Below are 25,128 nucleotides of genomic sequence, written 5' to 3' on the forward strand. Positions count from 1 at the left end.
TGAGGGGCTACTGGCATGACTCAGGGAAGCATAATTTGATTCATAGTGATGGGACCAGAACAGACACTAGGTGGGTGGAACAGAGAAGGTTAGGAGAGTGCTGGGTGAGAGTGATGGGTGAGAGAGTAGGGGTCCAGGAGGGGAATTCTGTGGTCCCCGGCTTCTCCTGGATCCAGCCCCACACAACCCTGGATGTGGTCACTTTGCCCAAGTTAAAAACTCTTAATGGTTTCTCATGGCCCCAGGACAGAGTCTGCTTCTTTAACTGGCAAATGAGACTGTGCAGGCAGGGGTGGCATGATTTAATGCTCTGCTGTCACTGTCTTATAATTCATCATTTTCAAACAAGCAATCCCTGTTTTCATTTTCATTGGGTCCTGAATATTATCATTTTTATATATAATAGTTTGCACCTGCTAATCCCCAATTTCCAATCTTTCCCTCCCCCACTGCCCTTTCATCTTGGCAACCTCAAGTCTGTTCTCTATGTCTGCGAGTCTGTTTCTATTTCATAGTTAGGTTGGTTTGTGTCAGATTTCAGATTTCACATGTAAGTGACATCATATGGTGTCTGTCTTTCCCTTTCTAATTTACTTCACTCAGTATGATAATCTCTAGTTACATCCATGTTGCTGCAACTGACATTGGTTTGTTCTTTTTAATGGCTGAGTAATATTCCATTGTATATATGTACCACAGCTTCTTTATCCATTTATCTGTTCAACATCTAGGTTGTTTCCATGTCTTAGCTATTGCAGCACCTCTATGGGCTTCCCTGGGGGCTCAGGTGGTAAATAATTCCCCCTGCAGTGCAGGAGACCTGGGTTCGATCCTTGAGTTGGGAAGACCCCATGGAGAAGGAAATGGAAACCCACTCCAGTATTCTTACCTGGGAAATCCCATAGACAGAGGAGCCTGGTGGGCTGCAGTCCCTGGCGCAAAGAGTCAGACATGACTGAGCAGCTAATACTTTTTACTTTCTTCTATATGCTTGCTGAATGAATAAATACACGAAAGAATTAATGGATAGATGGAAGAATGAAATGATGAATGGATGAAAATATTTGCTAATAATGGAGTTGACATGAGTAGGGGGAAATCAGAGAGGGCCACCTAGAGGAGGCACTTGATTCCTTTGGGTTACAAATTGCCCCAGAGGGTCCTCTTTTCAAATACAGCATTGGGGGCAGGAGTGATCAGTGTTCTTTAACATGGATGCTTTTTTTTTTTTCCTGTTTTTTAGCTAAACCAAACCCAGAGGGCAGAGAGTCTGAATCCCTTTAGCCCACCAGGAAACTGTTCTCCCTCTCCCTGCCTGGGGAATGCAGAAACTCTGCCCAGAAGTGGAATTAGTAATTGAGCTGTTCCATTGTCCCTGAATGGTGGCTCCATTGTCTCCTTCCACGTGACTAAGGAAAATGTTGTGGAGGATGAGAGAGGGGCCTGACACTGCTCAGCTCCTCAAGATATAAACACAGGGTCTGAGTCTGGGTCCAACAGAACCAGGACTCCAGGGACAGGCTAAGAAAGAATGGATTTCTGGAATCTGGGTCTGTGTCCCCCAGTTTAGGTGTATTTGCCACACACATCAACCCCCAAATAAGCACAGTGGTTAAGTGTGAGGGCTCTGAAGCCTGATGCCAAAGTTCAAATTTTGACCTGTCTCCCTGCTAGCTGTATAACTTTGGGCAAGTTATTCAACCTCTCTGGGACTCCTGTCTCTTCACTTGTCAATGGATATAAAGAAACCATATCACAGAGGAGCTGTGCAAAGTGGTTAGGACTGCCTGATGCACAGTAGGCCCTCTCTGTGAGTTTTTCTTTTTGAAATACTTTATTTGGGACTTTCCTGGTGACCCAGTGGTTAAGAATCTGCCTTGCAAGGCAGGACACATGGATTTGATCCCTGGTGGGGGAACTTAGATCCCACATGCTGCAGAGCAACTAAGCCGTGCACTGCAATAAAGGACCCCGAATGATGCAACTAAGATCTGAGACAGCCAAGTAAATAAATAATAATAATTAAACATATATATAATTTTTTATTATTACTTTTTTTTTCTTTGACCATGCCGTCGTGCATGTAGAATCTTAGTTCCCTGACCAAGGGTTGAACTGGCACTGCAGAGTCTTAACCACTGGACAGCCAGGTAAGTCTTGTGAGTTTTAATAAATGCAAGAAGTTAAGTGGGAAACTTGAACCTGCCCTTCCTGCCCTTATTCCTGGGACTACAATTTGATTCTCATCATGTTGCAGCCACGCATTCTGGGAAACAAACTCACTCGGTAGGACAATGCAGATAATGGAGTGAAGTTTATTACACCGGTGGGCCCAGGGCAGAATCTCCTCTTAGCCAAGGACCCCGACCGACTTTAGTAAAAACCTTATATACCTTAAGTGTACTACTCAAGCCCACATCCCCAAATTCCTTAAACCTAGCCTGGAAAGGGTTAAAGGGGAATACAATCAGGTTATAGCCGTGATTCACAATCAGAAGGGTCAGCTGGTTATACACTGTAGCCAACACCAACGGGTGCCATAAAGCTTACAAAGGTGATTGACTACATAGGGGATTATTACATTCTTTTTGGTGATGGGAACTCTTGGTATGGAATCTGGTGTTTATCAGTCCGGGAGGCCAGTTCAGCTGTAGGTTTGTTATCCTCATGTCTACCAGGGACATAGTGCAAAGCTCACTGAGAGTGCAAGATGGAGTTTCCTCCTTTTCTTTTTCAAGATGGAGTCAGCATGGCCTGTTCCTTTTCTTCCCCAGTCACACCCAAAGGAATTCAGAGCCTAGTGAAAGCTCATTTTGCGCCTAAGAAAACTAATGCTCAGAGGTCATGGGCACAAGATTGTGAGTGCTGGTGTCTCCTGTCAACTTAAAAAGTATTCACAACCTCAAAGTTGAGAGTTATGTTTCATTCATTCAGTGAGAATTTTTAGGACTTCAAGCCCAAGAGACAGCATTTCAAATAACCCTGAGGAAACTGCTCCAAGGATGCGAGGAGAGGAGTGAGGTTGGAGTAAAGTGCAGGTAGTTTGAACATGAAAAGATTAAAATTAATTAAGGAAAACTGGATCACAAAGAAGGTTAAGCACCAAAGAATCGACGCTTTCAAGTTGTGGTGTTGGGCAAGACTCTTCAGAGTCCCTTGGACTGCAAAGACATCGAACCAGTCAATTCTAAAGGAAATCAACCCTGGATATTCATTGGAAGGACTGATGCTGAGATGAAACTCCAATATTTTGGCCACCTGATGGGGAAACCCGATTCATTGGAAAAGATCCTGATGCTGGGAAAGATTGAAGGCAAAAAGAGAAGGGGGTGGCAGAGGATGAGATGGGCATCACCAACTCAATGGACTTGAATTTGAGTAAACTCCGGGAGATAGTGGAGAACAGAGAAGCCTGGCATGCTGCAATCCATCGGGTCCCAAAGAGTTGGACATGACTGAGCGACTGAACATCAACAACAACAAAACAACTCAGGAAATGTGCATCAGATATTGTTGTCTATGTTCTTCAGATAGAAGCTAAAGCAGAGCATATAGGGGAAGGACCTGTCTGGGGAAAACCCCATAGGGTCCTGCCTGGTTACACTCTCTCTGTTCTAAAGGGAAATGCTTCTCTTTCCCCTCACTCTGTTTTGGGTTCTTCTTGAGGAACAGTCCTTAGATCTGCTAATACCGGATAGTTCAGACTTATTCCTTGGACACTTTGGAGGACACCCTAGCCCCTTCACTGATCCCAAGGCCCTGAGATAGAAAGCCTGTCCATAATGAATGCTCACTGTTCCCTAGTTTTTCTGGGCAGTGGAAACAAAGAGATGAGTGGAATTGGGATTTCCCTGGCAGTATAGTGGTTAAGACCCTGCACTTCCAATGAAGGGGGCACGGATTGATTCCTAGTTGGGGAACTAAGATCCCACTTGACGTGTGCTTTTTCCAAACCTCCCCATCTCAAACCCCTCTGTGATAGTTACACAACTCTGTAAATATACAAAAAAAATCATTGAATTGTGCAAGTAAAGCCAGTGAATTGTATGGTATATAAAATGTAACTCAATAATAATAATAAAAGCAGGCACAGATCTGCATATTAGAGGTCAGTTTGAAAAAAAAGAAATGAGCCAGACAGACCATGAGGTTCATCCCTCAAGGACATTGGACCTAGCAGGGAAATCTGACATCTTTCACTGAATTCTTAGGTGGTTGGTTAATGACGCCTGAGACTTGCCTGCTGCAGGAGGGGGCCAGGGCAGGGATTGTTGGGGGAATGGGGCATCATCAGGGAAGCAGCCTTGTCAGCTCAGGCCTGAGCTGCTGGAGACTTTGAGGAGGAGGGTGGGTGGGTCACAGGGAGTCCCAGGCCTTTGGGGCATCAGGGTCAGCTACTAAAGTCCATGTCTTCCCCTTTGGCTGATATGGGCCCACCTGGCTGGCTCTGACCCCAGGGTAACATCTCCATCCAGCGGCCATTCACACTCCTGTGCTGGTGACTCATACCTTCCCCACCTCCACGCCTTTCCATTGTTCTGCATCTCTCTGCTCCTCACGCCACTCTACCATACACTTTTTCTCTGGGAAGTGCTCCAACTGTTGTGTTTGTGTGTGTGTGTGTGTGTTAGTTGCTTAGTCGTGTCTGACCTTTTGCGACCCTGTAGACTGTAGCTTACCAGGCTTCTCTGTCCATGATGTTCTCCAGGCAAGAATACTGGAGTGGGTTGCAGATTGTTTACCGTCTGAGCCACCAGGGACAAACTGCCTTACCTTTAAAAACCTGCTCCTTGGGACTTTCCTGGAGGTCCTGTGGTTAAGACTCTGCCCTTCCTTCCACTGCAGGGAACGTGGGTTCAATCTCTTGTTGGGGAACTAAGATCCCACATGTTGCACATTGTGGCCAACAAAACAAAACAAAATTGCTCGTTATTTATTCTTAGAGTGATTCCTTGTACATGCCAGGGTGTTCTCTCACCTCAGGGCTTTTGCACTGGTTGTCCTCTGTGTCTGGCCATAGGGTTCCCTACTTCACTTTTTTTTTTTTTAAATAGCTCAAGCAGACATATCTTTTACTAAACAGACAGCAGATAGTATACCTCCAAGATGTGGCAGTGGGCCAGTCCCAAAGGAGTGGCCCTTCCTTCAGTTTTTTTAAAAAAAATTAATTTAATCTTTAAATAAAATTTTATTGAAGCTTCCCTCATAGCTCAGTGGGTAAAAAATCTGCCTGCAGTGCAAGAGACCTGGGTTTGATTCCTGAATCCAGAAGATTCCCTGGAGAAGGAAATGACAACCCTTTCCAGTGTTCTTGCCTTGACAATCCCATGGTCAGAGGAGCCTGGCAGGCTACGTCCATGGGGTCACAAACAGTTAGACGTGACTTAGCAAATAACCACAACAATTGATTTACAATGCTGTGTTAGTTTCTGCTGTACAGCAAAGTGAATCAGTTATTCATATACATATATCCACTCTTTTTAAGATTTCTTCCCCTTATAGGTTTTTACAGAGTATTGAGCAAAGTTCCTTGTTCTATACAGTAGGTCCTTGTTAGTTCTCTGTTTTATGTAGGAATAGATAAAGAAGATGTGGTACTTTTATACAGTGAAATATTACTCAGCCATAAAAGAGCAAAATATTGTCATTTGCAGCAGCATAGGTGGACCTACAGATTTCATTTTGAGATGAAATAAGTTAGAGAAAAACAGATATCATATAATATTGCTTACATGTGGAATCTTAAAGACATGGTGCAACTGAACTTATTTACCAAATAGAAACAGAGTTGTTAGGTAGTTAGAATAGGGAAAAGGAGTCCAGAATAGTGGTGGCTAAAAGATAAGGAAGAGAAAAGCCTGCGAAAATAGAACAAAGGAAAGTCCGAGGACCAGAGTGAGGACCTCAGGTAAAACAAACAACACTCCTGGCTGGCCCAATTTACATAGAACAGGCCCAGGGAAAGAAAAACATATAAAAAGAGGAGCCAAAGCGCTCGCTTGCTCGCTCTCTCTGTCTCTCTGTCTCTCTGTCTCTGTCTCTGTCTCTCTCTCTCTCTCTCTCTCTCTCTCTCTCTCGAGCATGCATGCGCTCTCTCTGTCTCTCTGTCTCTGTCTCTGTCTCTCTCTGTCTCTGTCTCTGTCTCTGTCTCTCTCTCTCTCTCTCTCTCTCTCTCTCTCTCTCTCTCTCTCTCTCGAGCACGCATGCGCTGGGGCGCTCTTCTCTTCACTTCTTTGGGTCGACAGGCCCTCACGCCTCAAAGATAGAACTTCCTGTTATTATCTAAATAAAATAGAGCTGTAACACGGAGCTGTAACACTGATTTGTCTAAGAGCTATAACACGGTCTGTTTGAGACCTGAGAGCTATAACACGGTCTGTCCAAGACCCGAGAGCTGTGCCACGCTGAGGGCTTTAATGTCCGTCACTCCAAATCTTCGTTGTGGATGAGACAGAACCGAGGAGCATACGCTCGCATGACAGTCATAGCTGCAAAAACAAATTTATAGTTACCAGGGGGAGGGATAAATTAGAAGACTGGGATTTGACACTTAAAAGATAATAATTTATTAATTAGTTTTTGGCTGTGCTTGGTCTTCCTAGGTGCACATGTGGGCTTTCTCTAGTTGTGGTGAGCAGGGGCTACTCTCTAGTTGCGATGCGTGGGCTTCTCTTGTTGCGGAGCGTGGGCTCTAGGCCCATGGGGTTCAGTAATTGTGGCTCTGGGTCTTAGTTGGCCCAAGGCATGTGGGATCTTCCTGAACTTGTGTTCCTGGCATTGGCAGGGGAACTATCAAACACTGGCCCACCAGGGAAGTCCCCTTCCTTCACTTTTTAAGGTCCTTAAACTAAATGCCACCTTCTCAGAGAGATCTTTCCTAACTTCAATTTAAAACTGCCATCCTATGTATAGCATGTTAGTCAATCATACAGTATTGACTGTAGTTCAGTTCAGTTCCTCAGTCGTGTCTGACTCTTTGTGACCCCATAGACTGCAGCACGCCAGGCCTCCCTGTCCATTACCAACCCATGGAGCCTACTCAAACTCATGTCCATTGAGTCAGTGATGCCATCCAACCACTTCATCCTCTGTCGTCCCCTTCTCCTCCACCTTCAACCTTTCCCAGCATTAGAGTTTTTTCCAATGAGTCAGTTCTTCACATCAGGTGGCCAAAGTATTGGAGCTTCAGCTTCAGCATTGGTCCTTCCAATGAATTTTCAGGACTGATTCCTTTTAGGATTGACTGGTTGATCTCCTTGCAGTCCAAAGGACTCAACAGTCTTCTCCAACACCACAATTCAAAAGCATCAATATTTTGGCACTCAGCTTTCTTTATAGCCCAACTCTCACATCCATACATGACTACTGGAAAAACCATAGCTTTGACTAGATGGACCTTTGTTGGTAAAGTAATGTCTCTGCTTTTTAATATGCCGTCTAGGTTGGTCATAGTTTTTCTTCCAAGGAGAAAGTGTCTTTTAATTTCATGGCTGCAGTCACTATCTGCAGTGATTTTGGAGCACCATAAATAAAGTCTGTCACTGTTTCCATTATTTCCCCATCTATTTGCCATGAAGGGATGGAACCAGATGCCATGATCTTCGTTTTCTGAATGTTGAGCTTTAAGCCAACTTTTTCACTCTCCTCTTTCATGTTCATCAAGAGGCTCTTTTGTTCTTCTTCCCTTTCTGATGTAAGTGTGGTGTCATCTGCGTATCTGAGGTTATTGATATTTCTCCTGGCAATCTTGATACCAGCTCATGTTTCATCCAGTTCAACATTTTGCATGATGTACTCTTCATGTAAGTTAAATAATCAGGGTGACAATATACAGCCTTGACGTACTCCTTTCCCTATTTGGAACCAGTTTGTGGTTCCATATCCAGTTCTAACTGTTGCTTCTTGACCTGCATACAGATTTCTCAAGAGGCAGGTCAGGTGGTCTGGTATTCCTATCTCTTTAAGAATTTTCCACAATTTGTTGTGATCCACACAGTCAAAGTTATTACAATATGAACACAGTATTGCATATTTGAAGGTTGCATAGAAGTTCTGGTCATAAAGAAAATAAATTTGTAACTATGTATGGTGACAGAAGTGAATTAGACTTATTTCGATCTTTTTGCAATATATACAAATGTTGAATCATGTTGTATCCTTGAAACTGATAAGTCAATTATACCTCTATAAAGGTAATAATCATGAAAAATTAATCTTGTTTGTACAAAACTTCTATGTGAATGTTCACAATGGTATTATTCACAACAGGCAAAATGTGGAAACAACTCAAATGCCCATGAACTGATGAATGGATAAACAAAATGTGGTCTCTTAAAACATATACCCCTGAGGTAGTCCTAAGATGGTGGAGGAATAGGACAGAGAGATCACTTTCTCCCCCACAAATTCATCAAAAGAACATTTAAACACTGAGTAAATTCAACAAAACAACTTCTGAATGCCTGCAGAGGATATCAGGCACCCAGAAAAACAGCCCATTATCTTCGAAAGGAGACGTTTTATCAATGGTGCTGTATAGGAGGAGAAGTCTTGAAACTACTGTAAAAATAAGACTGAAAACCAGAAGCAGGAGGCTTAAGTCCAAATCCTGAGAACACCAGAGAACTCCTGACTCCAGGGAACATTAATTGACAGGAGCTCATCAAATGCCTCCATACCTACACTGAAACCAAGCACCACCCAAAGGCCAACAAGTTCCAGAGCAAGACATACCATGCAAATTCTCCAGCAACACAGGAACACAGACCTGAGCTTCAATATACAGGCTGCCCAAAGTTACTCCAAAACCATTGACATCTCATAACTCATTACTGGACACTTCATTGCACTCCAGAGAGAAGAAATCCAGCTCCACCCACCAGAACACTGACACAAGCTTCCCTAACCAAGAAACCTTGACAAGCGCCTGTACAACCCCACCCACAGCGAGGAAACTCCACAAGAAAGAGAACTCCACAAACTGCCAGAATACAGAAAGGCCACCCCAAACTCAGCAATATAAACAAGATGAAGAGACAGAGGAATACCCAGCAGGTAAAGGAACAGGATAAATGCCCATCAAACCAAACAAAAGAGGAAGAGATAGGGAATCTACCTGAGAAAGAATTCTGAATAATGATAGTGAAAATGATCCAAAATCTTGAAATCAAAATGGAATCACAGATAAATAGCCTGGAGACAAGGATTGAGAAGATGCAAGAAAGGTTTGGCAAAGACCTACAAGAAATAAAAAAGAGTCAGTATATAATGAATAATGCAATAAATGAGATCAAAAACACTCTGGAGGCAACAAATAGTAGAATAATGGAGGCAGAAGATAGGATTAGTGAAGTAGAAGATAGAATGGTAGAAATAAATGAATCAGAGAGGAAAAAAGAAAAACGAATTAAAAGAAATGAGGACAATCTCAGAGACCTCCAGGACAGTGTTAAATGCCCCAACATTCGAAACATAGGAGTCCCAGAAGAAGAAGACAAAAAGAAAGACCATGAGAAAATACTTGAGGAGATAATAGTTGAAAACTTCCTAAAATAGGGAAGGAAATAATCACCCAAGTCCAGGAAACCCAGAGAGTCCCAAACAGGATAAACCCAAGGCGAAACACCCCAAGACACATATTAATCAAATTAATATCAAACACAAAGAACAAATATTAAAAGCAGCAAGGGAAAAACAACAAATAACACACAAGGGGATTCCCATAAGGATAACAGCTGATCTTTCAATAGAAACTCTTCAGGCCAGGAGGGAATGGCAAGACATACTTAAAGTGATGAAAGAAAATAACCTACAGCCCAGATTACTGTACCCAGCAATGATCTCATTCAAATATGAAGGAGAAATCAAAAGCTTTACAAACAAGCAAAAGCTGAGAGAATTTAGCACCATCAAACCAGCTCTCCAACAAATGCTAAAGGACATTCTCTAGACAGGAAACACAAAAAGGGTGTATAAACTCAAACCCAAAACAATTAAAGTAAATGGCAATGGGATCATACTTATCAATAATTACCTTAAACATAAATGGGTTGAATGCCCCAACCAAAAGACAAAGACTGGCTGAATGGATACAAAAACAAGACCCCTATATATGTTGTCTACAAGAGACCCACCTCAAAACAGGGGACACATACAGACTGAAAGTGAAGGGCTGGAAAAAGATTTTCCATGCAAATAGAGACCAAAAGAAAGCAGGAGTAGCAATGCTTATATCAGATAAAACAGACTTTAAAACAAAGGCTGTGAAAAGAGATAAAGAAGGCCACTACATAATGATCAAAGGATCAATCCAAGAAGAAGATATAACAATTATAAATACATATGCACCCAACATAGAAGCCAATGCAAAATGTAAGACAAATGCTAACAAGTATGAAAGGGGAAATTAGTAATAATACAACAATAGTGGCAGACTTTAATACCCCACTCACACCTACGGATAGATCAACTAAACAGAAAATTAACAAGGAAACACAAACTTTAAACGATATAATAGACCAGTTAGACCTAATTGATATCTATAGGACATTTCACCCCAAAACATTGAATTTCACTTTTTTCTCAAGTGCACAAGGAACGTTCTCCAGGATAGATCACATCCTGGGCCATAAATCTAGCCTTGGTAAATTAAAAAAAAAATTGAAATCATTCCAAGCATTTTTTCTGACCACAATGCAGTAAGATTAGATCTCAATTACAGGAGAAAAACTATTAAAAATTCCAACATATGGAGGCTGAACAACACGCTGCTGAATAACCAACAAATCACAGAAGAAATCAAAAAAGAAATCAAAATATGCATAGAAATGAATGAAATGAAAACACAACAACCCAAAACCTGTGGGACACTGTAAAAGCAGTGCTGAGGGGAAAGTTCATAGCAATATAGGCATACCTCAAGAAACAAGAAAAAAGTCAAATAAATAACCTAACTCTACACCTAAAGCAACTAGAAAAGGAAGAAATGAAGAATCCCAGGGTTAGTAGAAGGAGAGAAATCTTTAAAATTAGGGCAGAAATAAATGCAAAAGAAACAAAAGAGACCATAGCAAAAATCAACAAAGCCAAAAGCTGGTTTTTTGAAAGGATAAATAAAATTGACACACCATTAGCCAGACTCATCAAGAAACAAAGGGAGAAAAATCAAATCAATAAAATTAAAAATGAAAATGGAGAGATCACAACAGACAACACAGAAATACAAAGGATCATAAGAGACTACTATCAGCAATTATATGCCAATAAAATGGACAACGTGGAAGAAATGGACAAATTCTTAGAAAAGTACAACTTTCCAAAACTGAACCAGGAATAAATAGAAAATCTTAACAGACCCATCACAAGCACGGAAATTGAAACTGTAATCAGAAATCTTCCAGCAAACAAAAGCCCAGGTCCAGACGGCTTCACAGCTGAATTCTACCAAAAATTTAGAGAAGATCTAACACCTATACTACTGAAACTCTTCCAGAAAATTGCAGAGGAAGGTAAACTTCCAAACTCATTCTATGAGGCCACCATCACCCTAATACCAAAACCTGACAAAGATACCAAAAAACAAGAAAACTACAGGCCAATATCACTGATGAACATAGATGCAAAAATCCTCAACAAAATTCTAGCAATCAGAATCCAACAACACATTAAAAAGATCATACACCATGACCAAGTGGGCTTTATCCCAGGGATGCAAGGATTCTTCAATATCCGCAAATAAATCAATGTAATATACCACATTAACAAATTGAAAAATAAAAGCCATATGATTATCTCAATAGATACAGAGAAAGTCTTTGACAAAATTCAACATCCATTTATGATAAAAACTCTCCAGAAAGCAGGAATAGAAGGAATATACCTCAATATAATAAAAGCTGTATATGACAAACCCACAGCAAACATTATCCTCAATGGTGAAAAACTGAAAGCATTTCCCCTAAAGTCAGGAACAAGACAAGGGTGTCCACTTTCACCACTACTATTCAACATAGTTCTGGAAGTTTTGGCCACAGCAATCAGAGCAGAAAAAGAAATAAAAGGAATTCAAATTGGAAGAGAAGAAGTAAAATGCTCACTGTTTGCAGATGACATGATCCTTTACATAGAAAACCCCAAAGACTCCACCAGAAAATTACTAGAGCTAATCAATGAATATAGCAAAGTTGCAGGATATAAAATCAACACACACAAATCCCTTGCATTCCTATACACTAATAACAAGAAAATAGAGAAATTAAGGAAACAATTCCATTCACCATTGCAATGAAAAGAATAAAATACTTAGGAATATATCTCCCTAAAGAAACTAAAGACCTGTATATAGGAAACTATAAAACACTGGTGAAAGAAATCAAAGAGGACACTAACAGATGGAGAAATATACCATGTTCATGCATCAGAAGAATCAATACAGTGAGTGTACTACCCAAAGCAATCTATAGATTCAATGCAATCCCTATCAAGCTACCAACAGTATTTTTTACAGAGCTAGAACAAATAATTTCAAGATCTGTGTGGAAATACAAAAAATCTCAAATAGCCAACCTTGAGAAAGAAGAATGGACCTGGAGGAATCAACTTGCCTGACTTCAGGCTATACCATAAAGCCACAGTCATCAAGACAGTATGGTACTGGCACAAAGACAGAAATATAGATCAATGGAACAAAATAGAAAGCCCAAAGATAAATCCACACACCTATGGACACCTTATCTTTGACAAAGGAGGCAAGAATATACAATGGAGAAAAGACAATCTCTTTAACAAGTGATGCTGGGAAAACTGGTCAACCACTTGTAAAAAAATGAAACTAGATCACTTTCTAACACCATACACAAAAATAAACTCAAAATGGATTAAAGGTCTAAACGTAAGACCAGAAACTATAAAACTCCTAGAGGAGAACATAGGCAAAACACTCTCCGACATAAATCACAGCAGGATCCTCTATGACCCACCCCCCAGAATATTGGAAATATTAAACAAATGGGACCTAATTAAACTTAAAAGCTTCTGCACAACAAAGGAAACTATAAGCAAGGTGAAAAGACAGCCTTCTGAATGGGAGAAAATAATAGCAAATGAAGCAACTGACAAACAACTAATCTCAAAAATATACAAGCAACTCCTGCAGCTCAATTCCAGACAGATAAATGACCCAATCAAATAATGGGCCAAAGAACTAAATAGACATTTCTCCAAAGAAGACATACAGATGGCTAACAAACACATGAAAAGATGCTCAACATACTCATTATCAGAGAAATCCAAATCAAAACCACAATGAGGTACCATTTTACACCAGTCAAAACAGCTGCGATCCAAAAGTCTACAAGCAATAAATGCTGGAGAGGGTGTGGAGAAAAAGGAACCTTCTTACACTGTTGGTGGGGATGGAAACTAGTACAGCCACTATGGAGAACAGTGCAGAGATTCCTTGAAAAACTGGAAATAGAACTGCCTTATGACCCAGCAATCCCACTGCTGGGCATACACACTGAGGAAACCAGAATTGAAAGACACACGTGTACCCCAATGTTCATCGCAGCACTGTTCATAATAGCCAGGACATGGAAGCAACCTAGATGTCCATCAGCAGATGAATGGATAAGAAAGCTGTGGTACATATACACAATGGAGTATTACTCAGCCATTAAAAAGAATACATTTGAATCAGTTCTAATGAGGTGGATGAAAATGGATCTGATTATACAGAGTGAAGTAAGCCAGAAAGAACACCAATGCAGTATACTAACGCATATATATGGAATTTAGAAAGATGGTAATGATAACCCTGTATGCGAGACAGCAAAAGAGACACAGACGTATAGAACAGTCTTTTGGACTCTGTGGGAGAGAGAGAGGGTGGGATGATTTGGGAGAATGGCATTGAAACATGTATAATATCATATATGAAACGAATTGCCAGTCCAGGTTTGATGCATGATACTGGATGCTTGGGGCTGGTGCACTGGGACGACCCAGAGAGGTGGTATGGGGAGGGAGGAGGGAGGGAGGTTCCGGATTGGGAACACGTGTATACCTGTGGTGGATTCATGTTGATGTATGGCAAAACCAATACAATATTGTAAAGTAATTAACTTCTAATTAAAATCAATATATTTATATTAGAAAAAAACATATACCTCCCAGTTTTTTTGTGTGTGTGTGGTTTAGTCGCTCAGTTGTGTCTGACTCTTTGCAATCCCATGGACTCTAGCTGGCCAGGCTCCTCTGTCCATAGGATTTCCTAGGCAAGAATACTGGGGTGGGTTGCATTTCCTCCTCCAGGGGATCTTCCTTGTCCAAGGATCCAACTGGTCTCTTCTACATTGGCAGGCAGATTCTTTACCATTGATCCACCAGGGGAAGTATCCCCATAAGCCATTGCTGGGTCAGTCTTGTCTCTTCACCTTCACCTTGACTTTCTTCTTCAAACTCTGTCTTGTTCCCCACCCCTCAGATAAAGTAGACCCTACATCCTGTCTTGTTCCAGGGTCTCCTCTGGACTCATGCATCCTCATTTTTGTCTTATTATTCATTGTATCTTCCCTTATCTCTCTGCCACTGCCTCTCTCTGTCTCTCTTCTCTCTCCCTCCCTAATCCCTTCCTCTCTCCTCTTCTGCCCCCCACCCTCTCCCTGCCTGAGAAACAGCTGGGCCCTGTGGATCTCCCCTATTTGGACCCCAGAGAGTGCTGGTCTGGGGTGTGGTCGGAAGACAGGGCACAGATTCCTTGAATCCTGATGGTGGGTAAATGGATGAGAAATTCAGAACACGTAGGCTACTTTCCTAAAGTGCTCCAACTTGGGAAGCCTTTGGGGAAGCTGTGAGTTTGTGGCTCCCCTATGGTGAAGTACCTGAGGCGGGGGTGGTGTAAGACCCAGGATTTGCTAGCCTGTGTCTGGTACCAAAAAGGCGTTACATGGAAACTTGGAAACTTTGGTTTCAAGGACTTGAGGGGAGAGAGACGTCTTAGGTATGTGTTTCTGTTGCCCCCGTGTGTCTCAATGTGGAACTGCATGAATTGAGTGTTTAGACCAGCACCAAAGTCCAGCTTTGGAGAATAGCCATCCTCAACCTCCCATTACATTGTGGGTCAATGAAAAAACGCCTCTAGGAGGATGTCAAGGCATCTGGCAGTCTCTAAGGTGGCTCAAACTACTGCACAATTGCACTCATCTCACATGCTAGTAAAGTCATGCTCAAAATTCTCCAAGCCAGGCTTCAGCAATATGTCAACCGTGAACTTCCTGATGTTCAAGCTGGTTTTAGAAAAGGCAGAGGAACCAGAGATCAAATTGCCAACATCCTCTGGATCATGGAAAAAGCAAGAGAGTTCCAGAAAAACATCTATTTCTGCTTTATTGACTATGCCAAAGCCTTTGACTGTGTGGATCACAATCAACTGTGGAAAATTCTGAAAGAGATGGGAATACCAGACCACCTGACCTGCCTCTTGAGAAATCTGTATGCAGGTCAGGAAGCAACAGTTAGAACTGGACATAGAACAACAGACTGGTTCCAAATAGGAAAAGGAGTACGTCAAGGCTGTATATTGTCACACAGCTTATTTAACTTCAATGCAGAGAACATCATGAGAAACGCTGGACTGGAAGAAACACAAGCTGGAATCAAGATTGCTGGGAGAAATATCAATAACCTCAGATATGCAGATGACACCACCCTTATGGCAGAAAGTGAAGAGGAATTAAAAAGCCTCTTGATGAAAGTGAAAGTGGAGAGTGAAAAAGTTGGCTTAAAGCTCAACATTCAGAAAATGAAGATCATGGCATCTGGTCCCATCACTTCATGGGAAATAGAGGGGGGAACAGTAGAAACAGTGTCAGACTTTATTTTGGGGGGCTCCAAAATGACTGCAGATGGTGATTGCAGCCATGAAGTTAAAAGACACTTACTCCTTTGAAGAAAAGTTATGACCAACTAGATAGCATATTCAAAAGCAGAGACATTACTTTGCTGACTAAGGTGATCTAGTCAAGGTTATGGTTTTTCCAGTGGTCATGTATGGATGTGAGAGTTGGACTGTGAAGAAGGCTGAGCGCCGAAGAATTGATGCGTTTGAACTGTGGTGTTGGAGAAGACTTTTGAGAGTCCCTTGGACTGCAAGGAGATCCAACCAGTCCATTCTGAAGGAGATCAGCCCTGGGATTTCTTTGGAAGGAGTGATGCTAAAGCGGAAACTCCAGTACTTTGGCCACCTCATGCGAAGAGTTGACTCATTGGAAAAGACTCTGATGCTGGGAGGGACTGGGGGCAGGAGGAGAAGGGGACGACAGAGGATGAGATGGCTGGATGGCATCACTGACTTGATGGATGTGAGTCTGAGTGAACTCCGGGAGTGATGGACAGGGAGGCCTGGCGTGCTGCAATTCATGGGGTTGCAAAGAGTCAGACACGACTGAGCAACTGAACTGAAGTGTACGGAACTGAAGGTGGCTATGATCCCCAAATCTCTGTCCCCTAGTATTTACTCCGTGTATAGTGCTCTTGCCTTGAATATGGGCTGGACATATGACTTGCTTCAGACAAATGGAATACAGCAAAGATGATAAAAACTCATTCTGATATTGGATTATAAAGATTGTCTGGTTGTGCCCTCCTCCTTATCTTCACTCATCCCTTCCCCCACCCCCTCCTTCCTTTTTCCCTCACTCTCTCACTCTGTTTCTGTCTCTCTGTGTGTCTCTGTCTCTCTCCCTCTCTCTCTCTCTGCACTGTGAAAAGGTCTATATGCCCAGGCACTGTTACCCATCAGCAGAGAACTGAGATCTGCTCAGTGTAAGACTGGAAAACAGTTCCTCTATCTTCAGTCAAGGTATGAGATGATCACAGTCTTTGCTAGCATCATATTTTTTGTTGTTGTTTTGGCCACACTGTGTGGTTAGTTCCCTGACCAGGGATTGAACCCACACCTTTCACAGTAAAAGTGGGAGTCCTCACCACTGGACCGCCAAGGAATTGCCCTTTCTAGCATCTTGACTGCAACCTTATGAAAGACTCAGAACCAGTCACCCAGCTAAGCCATGCCCAGTTTTCTGACCTAACAAGACCAGAAGATAATGACTGTTGGTTGTTTTAAGCTGAGTTCTATGTTGGGTTGATAGTACTTGCAGGATTTTGTTCCAGGATTAAGAAGTGAACAAATCTAAATATATATTTAAAAGCATGGGGTGTTCCCTGGTAAAGAATCTGTGTAAAAAACCAGTGGTAAAGAATCTGCCTGCCAATGCAGGAGACATGGGTTCAATCCTTGGTCCAGGAAGATGCTGCATGCCATGGAACAACTAAGCCACAGCTATTGAGCCTGCATTCTAGAGCCTGGAAACTGCAACTATTGAGCCCACGTGCTGCAACTCCTGAAGTCCCAGTGCCCTAGAGCCCATGCTCCTCGACAAGAGGAGCCACTGCAATGAGAAGCGAGTGTACTACAGCTAGAGCATAGCCCCTGCTCACAACTAGAGGCAAGCCTGCACAGCAATGAAGACCCAGCACAAAGACGAATAAGAAAATAATTACATTTAAAAAAGGCATGGACAGCTCCTTACAACTTATTTAAATACTGGCTTATCTCTGACTTTGCACATGCGGTTCCCTTCTTTTGGCACACTGTTCCCATCTCCTTCACAGGAATACTTCCCTCTTGCCTGATTCAGCAGGACTCAGTTCAGAAGTCACCTTATAATAGAGACCGATTGCTCTCAGAAGTCCTCAGATTAAAATACCATCCCCATGTGTCTCTGTCGCATACCCTTCCTAGTGCCTTTGAAGTCCTTCTCACCATTGGTAATTATCTGGCACAGAGATCATCTCTTTATTTATTGTTGTTTTCCCTGCTGAATGGGGAATGGTTGCTTTGCTTTCTAGTGTTTAATTTCTTTTTAAAATTAATATCAGTGAAATTAACTTTTTTTTTCTGTTGTGCCATCCTTGGTATGGTATCCTTTGTATAGATGTGTGGGATTTGGGAAGTAGAGTCCCACTTAAATTTCTTAGCACCTTCAGAGTCACTGCTCTGATGTCAAGATGCAGAAGAGTTCCATCACCACTCCCCTCCACCACCACAAAACTCCTTGTACTAAACCTCTGTAGTCATAGGAAAGGGCTTTGTTTTCTCTTTCTTGCTTGCTGCTTTACAGTCAGAGCTCATTTGGTGAATGACTGAATAAACAGATACCAATGCCAACAAATGTGGGAAGCTGATATTGTGAGGGCTATCAGGATAACTCTGTCCTGGAGTTGTGGTCTTAATTTCTTTTCTCTCTCTGTCTTCTTATCAGGCTTCTCAGTGCGGTGGCTTCTCTTGTTGTGGAGTACAGGCTTTAGATGAGAACGCTCAGTAGTTGGAGCCCACGGGCTTAGTTGCTTCATGGTGTGTAGGATCCTCTTGAATCAGGGATCCAGCTGTGTCCCCTGCATTAGCAGGTGGGCTCTTAATCCCTGGACAACCAGGGAAATCCTGTATACATTATTAAAATCTGGATCATTTCTAAAGTATTGAATTCGTTACAATATTGCTTCTGTTTTATGCTTTGTGTTTTGGCTGTGAGGCGTGTGGGGTCTTAGCTCCCCAACCAGGGATCGAACCTGTACCCCCTGCGTTGGAAAGCAAAGACTTAACAGTTGGACCATGAGGGAAGTCCCCTGTCTACATGTTTAATTGGAGCATAGTGGATTCACAAAGTTGCATTAGTTTCAGGTGTACACCACAGTGATTCAGTTATACACATACATGCATTCTTTTTCAGATTCTTTTCTCTTACAGGTTATCACAGACTATTGAATAGAGTTCCCTGTGGTATATAAGGGATTGTAACCTTGTTGGTTATCTATTTTATGTATGCTGCTGCTGCTGCTAAGTCGCTTCAGTTGTGTCCGACTCTGTGTGACCCAGTGGACGGCAGCCCACCAGGCTCCCCCGTCCCTGGGATTCTCCAGGCAAGAACACTGGAGTGGGTTGCCATTTCCTTTTCCAATGCATGAAAGTGAAAAGTGAAAGTGAAGTCTCTCAGTCGTGTCCAACCCTCAGGGACCCTATGGACTGCAGCCCACCAGGCTCCTCAGTCCATGGGATTTTCCAGGCAGGAGTACTAGAGTGGGGTACCATTGCTTTCTCCGATTTTATGTATAGTGATGTGTATATGTTAATCCCAAACTCCTAATTTCTCTTCCCTGTACTTTCCCTTTTGGTTAGTTTGTTTTCTATGGCTGTGGGTCCATTGCTGTTTTGTAAATAAATTCATTTGTATTTATATATATTAGATTTGTGCTCTTAACTTCTTTTTTGTTATAGCTTTCTAAAAATAATTTTATTTATTTATTTTTGGCTGGGCTGAGTCTTCATTGCTTTACACAGGACTTCTCTAGTTGCAGTGAGCAGGGGCTACTTTTCGTAGCGGTTTACGGGCTTCTCACCGTGGTGGCTTCTCTTGCTGTGAAGCGCAGGCTCTAGTGAGTGGCTTCAGTAGGTGGGGCCTGCAGGCTCTAGAGCATGGACTCAGTAGTTGTGGCGCACTGGCTTAGTTGCTCTGGGTGTGGCATGCGGAATCTTCCTGGACTAGGGATTGAACCCGTGTCCCCTGCGTTGGCAGGTGGACTCCCATGCACTGTACCTCAAAGAAAGTCAGCTCTTAACCTCTTAACAAAAAGCAAGACAGAGATAGTTTGGCTGACAGAATCTTAAGAAATTTTTATTGCGGCATTAATGAGGTATTCCTCATTGCACAGGAGACGGAGGGAGGTAAACAAGTGCTTCAACTCAAACAGGATACAAAGGGAAAGGTTTGCACGAAATTCTATGAGCCCCTGAGTTCTAACAATTTCCCGTCTCTGTATGGTCATTCCAATCCTCTCCCAACCAGCATTGTAACGATTTGCATTCATATGGCAGGGGGATGAAGGGAAATTTCAAGGAGCGCCGTGGACTAACTTTCACTTGATTTTTGGTTTTTCCAAAAAAGGACCAGTCCAGACTGATGGATTCCACCTCCTTCTCCAAACTCCAATATTCTTAAATTCTGGATTTTATTTACCAGAAAATGGAGGATTTCACTGTCTTTCCAGCCTACCACAGGGCCAAGGTCTGGCGGTCTGATGTTTCAACTGAAAAAGTCTAATTTAATACTCTTGAATAGAAAGCAACAGTGAGGATCCTTAAAGATTATTTATGGTGATACTCAGTCCTTATAACAGTGAGGTCATGTCCCCAGGAATAATAATCATGTGCATTCAATCTATCTGCCTTCTTTTAAAAAATAAAATAAAAAATGGGTCCATCAAGTGACCTATATAAGCAATCCAGCTTCGAATGAGGTTGTGTCAAACTAATGTGCCTTTCTCAAATGGTAATTTATTTAAAAAAATTAAGATATTGAAATGGATAAAGAAATGTGGTACATATATACAATGAAATATTACTCAGCCATAAAAGGAATGAAACTGGGTCATTTGCAGAGAGGTGGATGGACCTAGAAACTATGGTACAGAGTGAAGTAAATCAGAAAGAGAAAAACAAATATATATTAATGCATATTTGTGGAATCTAGAAAAATAGTATAGATTAATTCATTTGCACAGCAGAAACAGAGACACAGATGTGCAGAACAAACGTGTGGGCACCAAAGGGGAAAAGGTGGTGGGCTGGAATGAAAGATTAGGATTGACCCATATACACAACTGATACTATGCATAAAATAGACAGCTCACGAGAACAGACCAAATAGTACAGGAGCAGTTTGTCCCCTCAATGCTCTGTGATGATCTAAACGGGAAGGAAGTCCAAGGAAGAGGGGATGTATGTATGCATAGCTGATTCATTTGCTGTGCAGCGAAAACTAACACTACATTGTAAAGCAACTATACTCCAATGAAAAGGTTAAAAAATTAAGTTGTTGAATACAAGAGTGGGAGAGGGAGATATAATTATAGATGAGGTAGGATTGGCCAGAGGTTGGTGGTTATGTGGCTGAGGAAAGAGGTGTATGGGAGTTCATTAAACAATTATGTCAGCATTGTGTGTTAAAATTTTCTATTAGAAAATGTTTACATAAAGAATTGAGAGATTGTAAAAAAAAAAAAAAAGAAAGGAAAGCCACAAAAGAAAATTAGATGTATGATAATGCAAAACCATTCTGCTTAAGATGGCGTCAGCTGCTTAGCACCATTTGAAACTTTCTGGCCCCATTCAAAGTCACCACTCTTTCCATTTTAGTTGTGAATCTCCATATGAGAGGTGCAGTGCTAAAGAATCTGTCTGCATATGGAGGAGACACACGAGACATGAGTTCAACCCCTGGGCCAGGAAGATCTTCTGGAGTGGAAATGGCAACCCATTCCAGTATTCTTGCCTGGAAAATCCGATGGACAGAGGAGCCTGGTGGGTTACAGTCCATGGGGTGGCAAAGAGTTGAACACGACTGATCACACACACACATGCACATACACTCCTTATGAGTATTAAGACTACTCCGCGATAGACATAAATATAATGTATCGCCCTTATAGGAACTTTAGAACAATTAAAAGAGCTCAGAGAAGCATGATAAGATGGCAGAAATGTGCAATGAATAACTCTCATTTCTGGTATCAGCCATGTTACTACTTATTGCAATACACGGAATAAGTAATACAATACACGCCTAGGTATGTATTGAGAAGGAGACATACCTCAGCTTTCTTCTGGTTTAGAGGTTCATCATCGAATTGACTAATATTCTCCTCTTTGTCTATGAAGATAAATGCCACAAGTGATGGTTCTTCACTTTCTTAGCGTACAGTCTGAATCTCTTTCTCCCTTGGGCCTTGCACAACTTTTATCTAACACAAGCCATCTTGCTCCCTGAGAAGATAGGCTAAGTGACAGGAAGGGTGGACAGCTCATTCAAAGTTGCTCCTTGATGTTGGTCCCTGCAAGTCAAATTAACACTCTGGTTCTTGGGAGAAAGGCCATACTCTTATCTTGGTCCTAAAGCCCTCAGGACTGCACATTCCCCAAGTCATTCGCCATAACTGGACTTCTCACTTCACAAATGCATGTTTTTCTCTCTTTCACTTGCTCTGTCACCTTTTCACATGTTGTTGGCCTTCTGAGGCACTCGTTCTCCTCTTTTGGCCTGAATGATACCATCTTATACTTTGGGTTTCTGGCTCACCTCTCCCAGGAGACCTTCCCTGATTCTCCCTTCCAGACTCTGTTGGGTATTCCTACTATATCTTTCCTCTTATGTTTATATTCCATTTTACTATTACTGTCAAAGAACTTCTCCAACTGTCAGCTATAAACTTCAAACTATAAGGATTTTTGTTACTCCTGTTCATGACTCTATGTTCAGCATCTAACGTCAAACCCAGGATACATACTCAATAAATACTTGTTGAGTGCTCTCTGGTGGCTCAGTTGGTAAAGAACCCACCTGCAATGCAGGAGACACGGGTTCAGTCCCTGAATCTGGAAGATCCCCGGAGAAGGAAATGGCAATCCACTCCAGTATTCTTGCCTGGGAAATCCCATTGACAGAGGAGCCTATTGGGCTACAGTCCATGGAGTTGCGAGAGAGTTGGACATTACTGAGCAACAACACAGCAAAGTAGATTCTGAACCAGAATAAATCCAATCTGCTAGAACTAGACTGATTCTTGTAGAAATATAGCATGAGACATGCCCCTAAAGGACACTCGGTGGTCCCAATAATTGAGAAAATAGTTACAGGGTTATCTTGAGCTTCTGCAATTCAATATTTAAAGTGATACTCTCCCAACCCATGAAATTCCAGATTTTCGCCCAAGGACCCAGCTGTTTACATCATAACTCCCTGGAAGCTTCCAGGTGTCCTGGTGGTCAGGAGGTTGAGGTGATTTTTCTGTTGACCAGCTTCATCAGGGCTCCCTTCAGGTCTCTGTTCCTCAGGCTGTAGATAAACGGGTTCAGCATGGGGGTGACGGCAGTGTACATCACAGCAGAGGCTTTCTCCTTCACGGCTGTGCGGACAGATGAAGGACACAGATAGACCCCAATGGTGGTCCCGTAGAAGAGTACAACCACAGAGAGGTGGGAGCTGCAGGTGGAAAAGGTTTTCTTCCTGCCTCCTGCAGAGGGCACCTTCACGATGGTCACAATGATGCGAGCATAGGAGGCCAGGATGCAGATGAAAGGCATGGCTATGACCATCCCTGCCACAATGAGCACAAAGATCTTGTTCACAGAGGTGTCAGTGCATGAAAGTCTGAGGAGTGGGGTGAGGCACAGAAGTAGTGAGGCAACTCATTATTGCCACAAAAAACCAGACGGGCCATCAGGAGGATGTGGGTGAGGGAGATGAAGCCAGAAAACACCCACGGGCCTCCAACCAGCAGGCCACAGAGGCGTGGGCTCATGATAGAGGTATAGTGTAAGGGGTGACATATAGCCACGAACCTATCATAAGCCATCACGGCTATTAAGACACTGTCCATGATGCCAAAGAAATGGAAGAAGTACATTTGTGTCAGGCAGCAGGAGTAAGAGATGGACTTGCTCTTGATTTGGATGCTCACCAGCATCTTGGGGACAGTGTCGGTGGCCAGGCAGAAATCAACCAAGGAAAGATTGGCCAAGAAGAAGTACATGGGGGTGTGGAGGTGGGAGTCGGTGCTGATGGCCAGGATGATCAACAGGTTCCCCACTACTGTGACCCCATACATGCAGAGAAACAGAGCAAAGAGGAGAGTCTCCTGTTCTGGCTTTTCTGAAAGTCCCAGGAGAATAAACTCAGAGGAGCTGGTTTGGTTGTCTGGTTCCATGGATATGATTCCTCTGGAAGTATTGAAAGGTGAAGTTACATGAATGCTATTGAGATGATTCTGAAAGATTCGAAGAGATTACCTTCAATTTCCGTGTGTGCGTGTGTTCAGTCATGTACGACTCTTTGCAAGCCTCGCCAGTTTCCTCTGTCCATGAGATTTCCCAGGCAAGAATACTGGAGTGGGTTGCCATTTCCTCCTCCAGGGGACCCACCCTAAATTTCCAATCTGGACTAATTATGATGTCTACTTATATATGTGTTCCATCATGAACCATTGATGTAGTGTTTACATCTCATGTCAAGCTTTGGCTCGAGGTTGCTCCCTTGGATATCCCTGACTCATACAAAGACTGACAGTAAGCCATGCATGAACTCCGGCTGGGGAAACTACTAAAGGGTTTACATCATGACAAAACAAACCGAATCCAGAAAAAAGCATTATCTGAGAAGCAATGATCAGCCAAGAAATTGGTAGTAATGTAGAAAAAATCTGAACAAAGCATTGTTTTAAAATAGTAATAATACAGGCTTCCCTGGTAACTCAGCTGGTAAAGAATCCACCTGCCATACATGAGACCCCAGTGCAATTCCTGGATGGGGAGGATCCTCTGGAGAAGGGATAGGCTACCTACTACAGCATTCATAGGCTTTCCTGGTGGCTCAGTTGGTAAGGAATCCTCCATGCTGGAGACCTGGGTTCGATCCCTGGGTTAGGAAGGTCCCCTGGAGGAGGGCATGGCAACCCACTCCAGTATTCTTGCTTGGAGAATCCCCATAAATAAAGGAGCCTGGCTGACTACAGTCCATGGGGTCGCAAAGAATAGGACACGACTGAGAGACTAAGTGCACGCACACAACTTGTACCTGTGCTGTGCTCAGTTGCGTCCAACTCTTTGCGACCCCATGGATTGTCACCAGCCAGGCCCCTCTGTCCATGGATTTCCAAGGCAGGAATACTGGAGCGGGTTGCCATTTTCTCCTACAGGGAATCTTTCCAACCTAGGGGTTGAACTTGCATATCTTGCATCTCCTGCATTGCAGGTGGATTCTTTACCAACTGAGTCACTGGAAAAGCCCATGCATGTAAATAATGGGGATTAAAATACTATGAGACCTGGGATTTATTTATCATAAAATAATATGAGACGAAATGGGGAATTAAAATTGTTGTAATGTTTTTGTGTTGAGTTGCAGAAAAATAGAAACAGTGAACATTTTGGATTTTCTACAAAAATACACATGATTAAAGTTTAGGGGTAACTACTTAAATAATAGGCATAGAATATATAACTTTAAAATTATAGTAGGG

General features: G+C 42.4%; 2 protein-coding genes across 2 annotated transcripts in view; both read right to left on the reverse strand.

Moving 5' to 3' along the window:
• Window positions 1–25,128, reverse strand: part of LOC138085677 (zinc finger protein 160-like) — a 406,927-nt gene that overhangs the window by 232,259 nt on the left and 149,540 nt on the right. The gene's annotated exons all lie outside the window — the stretch shown is intronic.
• On the reverse strand, window positions 22,877–23,817 carry LOC138086457 (olfactory receptor 1M1-like). The gene is given in 2 exon segments (XM_068981265.1): window positions 22,877–23,280; window positions 23,283–23,817. Coding segments are annotated over 2 exon segments (939 nt in total).

Source organism: Capricornis sumatraensis, chromosome 9, assembly GCF_032405125.1.
Source record: "Capricornis sumatraensis isolate serow.1 chromosome 9, serow.2, whole genome shotgun sequence".
Taxonomy (NCBI): domain Eukaryota; kingdom Metazoa; phylum Chordata; class Mammalia; order Artiodactyla; family Bovidae; genus Capricornis; species Capricornis sumatraensis.